The sequence below is a fragment of the Coenobita brevimanus genome, chromosome 5, assembly GCF_032717465.1.
Source record: "Coenobita brevimanus isolate Jiangsu-jjx chromosome 5, ASM3271746v2, whole genome shotgun sequence".
In the NCBI taxonomy this organism is placed as follows: domain Eukaryota; kingdom Metazoa; phylum Arthropoda; class Malacostraca; order Decapoda; family Coenobitidae; genus Coenobita; species Coenobita brevimanus.
This window is the reverse complement of record NC_136958.1, coordinates 1,811,947-1,813,120: the sequence shown is the minus strand read 5'-3', so window position 1 is coordinate 1,813,120 and position 1,174 is coordinate 1,811,947. Positions and strand designations below refer to the sequence as shown.

At 49.2% G+C, this 1,174-nt stretch overlaps 1 protein-coding gene across 1 annotated transcript; it reads right to left on the bottom strand.

Moving 5' to 3' along the window:
* Nucleotides 1-310: 310 nt before the first annotated feature.
* LOC145397501 (uncharacterized) lies at nt 311-763 on the bottom strand. Its single transcript, XM_080270570.1, has one exon. The coding sequence runs from the start codon at nt 761-763 to the stop codon at nt 311-313; it is 453 nt and encodes a 150-aa protein (XP_080126696.1).
* Between the last annotated feature and the right edge of the window lie 411 nt (nt 764-1,174).

Here is a 1,174-nt window from a genome sequence, read left to right as displayed (position 1 = left end):
ACCGTTAAGACTTCTGATGCCACCTGTACACATCACGGGCCGGCCAAGGGAGGTGTCTGGTTAGTTTAGCATGTGTAACAGTGATATCTCAGAATATATATACAGAAAAGTTTATTGCAATTGAATGTGTAAAAGGAATATAGTGTATTCCGTGGAATACGAAAAAACTCCAGCATGTTATTTTTTGGCTAATTTTGAGTAAAAAAAATATACATGAAACTGGGTCCAGTTTTCAGTCGTTACGTAGCTACAGGTCAAAATTAGCTGTAACTCCATCAATGTTGAAATATTTTTCATCCAAATCACTGTTTCACAGAAAGTGTCTGGCCTCGCGATCCAGTGCGTGGAAGAGGGTGGGTACACTGGGTCGGTTCTGCTCTGGGCCAAGACATTCCTCCGTTATGAACTGGAGGTTATCGTTCCAACTCAGCACCTCCCTCATGACCCAGCCTAAACTATACACATCACCCTGTGGGGTGGTGGGGCGGCAGGAGGTGTAGACCTCAGGGGCCAACCAGGGCAGGACTCTGATCCGTGTGTCCTCTCGGTCCTGAGGCGTTTCACACATACTCGCCGAGTAAGCAGACTCGCCCAAACGACACACGAACCGAGCACCCAGCAGAACCACAGTGCTATCCAGGCCACTGTCCCTCACGCTGATGTGCTTAGCGCTTATGTTATTGTGGGAATAGCCGGCCTTGTGGAGATTGTTCAGCATTCGACAGGCCTCCCTCACCGCAATAATCTGGCTCAGACGGGTCATCTTGGGTTTGTTGCCTCTTGACTGCGACGACTTCACTTAATGAAGCAGATCAAAGTCGTGTCGGGTCATGATGAGGGACGGTGGATCATGATTCAGTGCCACCACGCGAGGGAACCCGGGCACTTTGGCTAATGCCGCAAGATTCGTGGCCTCTCTTAGGGGGCCTGGCACGCTGGGATGGTGTAGTAAATAACCCAGCTCGTCAGGAGAATATATTTTCATGCAGAGTGGTGGGTGGACAGGGAAGTAGCGCGGGTCTAAGGCATACACAGTGGAGAATTTTGTTCCACCTAATTTCAACTCCACCTTGGGGCTTATCCTGAGGCGCACCTCCAGAAATTCATGCTCTGTCTCTAGAATCTGAAGCAATCTGGGACGCGATCTGGAAAACACATCCCTAAATTCTTCGTT

Bases quoted from the DNA above. Each gene is read 5' to 3' on its own strand.
- LOC145397501 (XM_080270570.1), bottom strand. From the start codon at position 763: ATGACCCGTCTGAGCCAGATTATTGCGGTGAGGGAGGCCTGTCGAATG.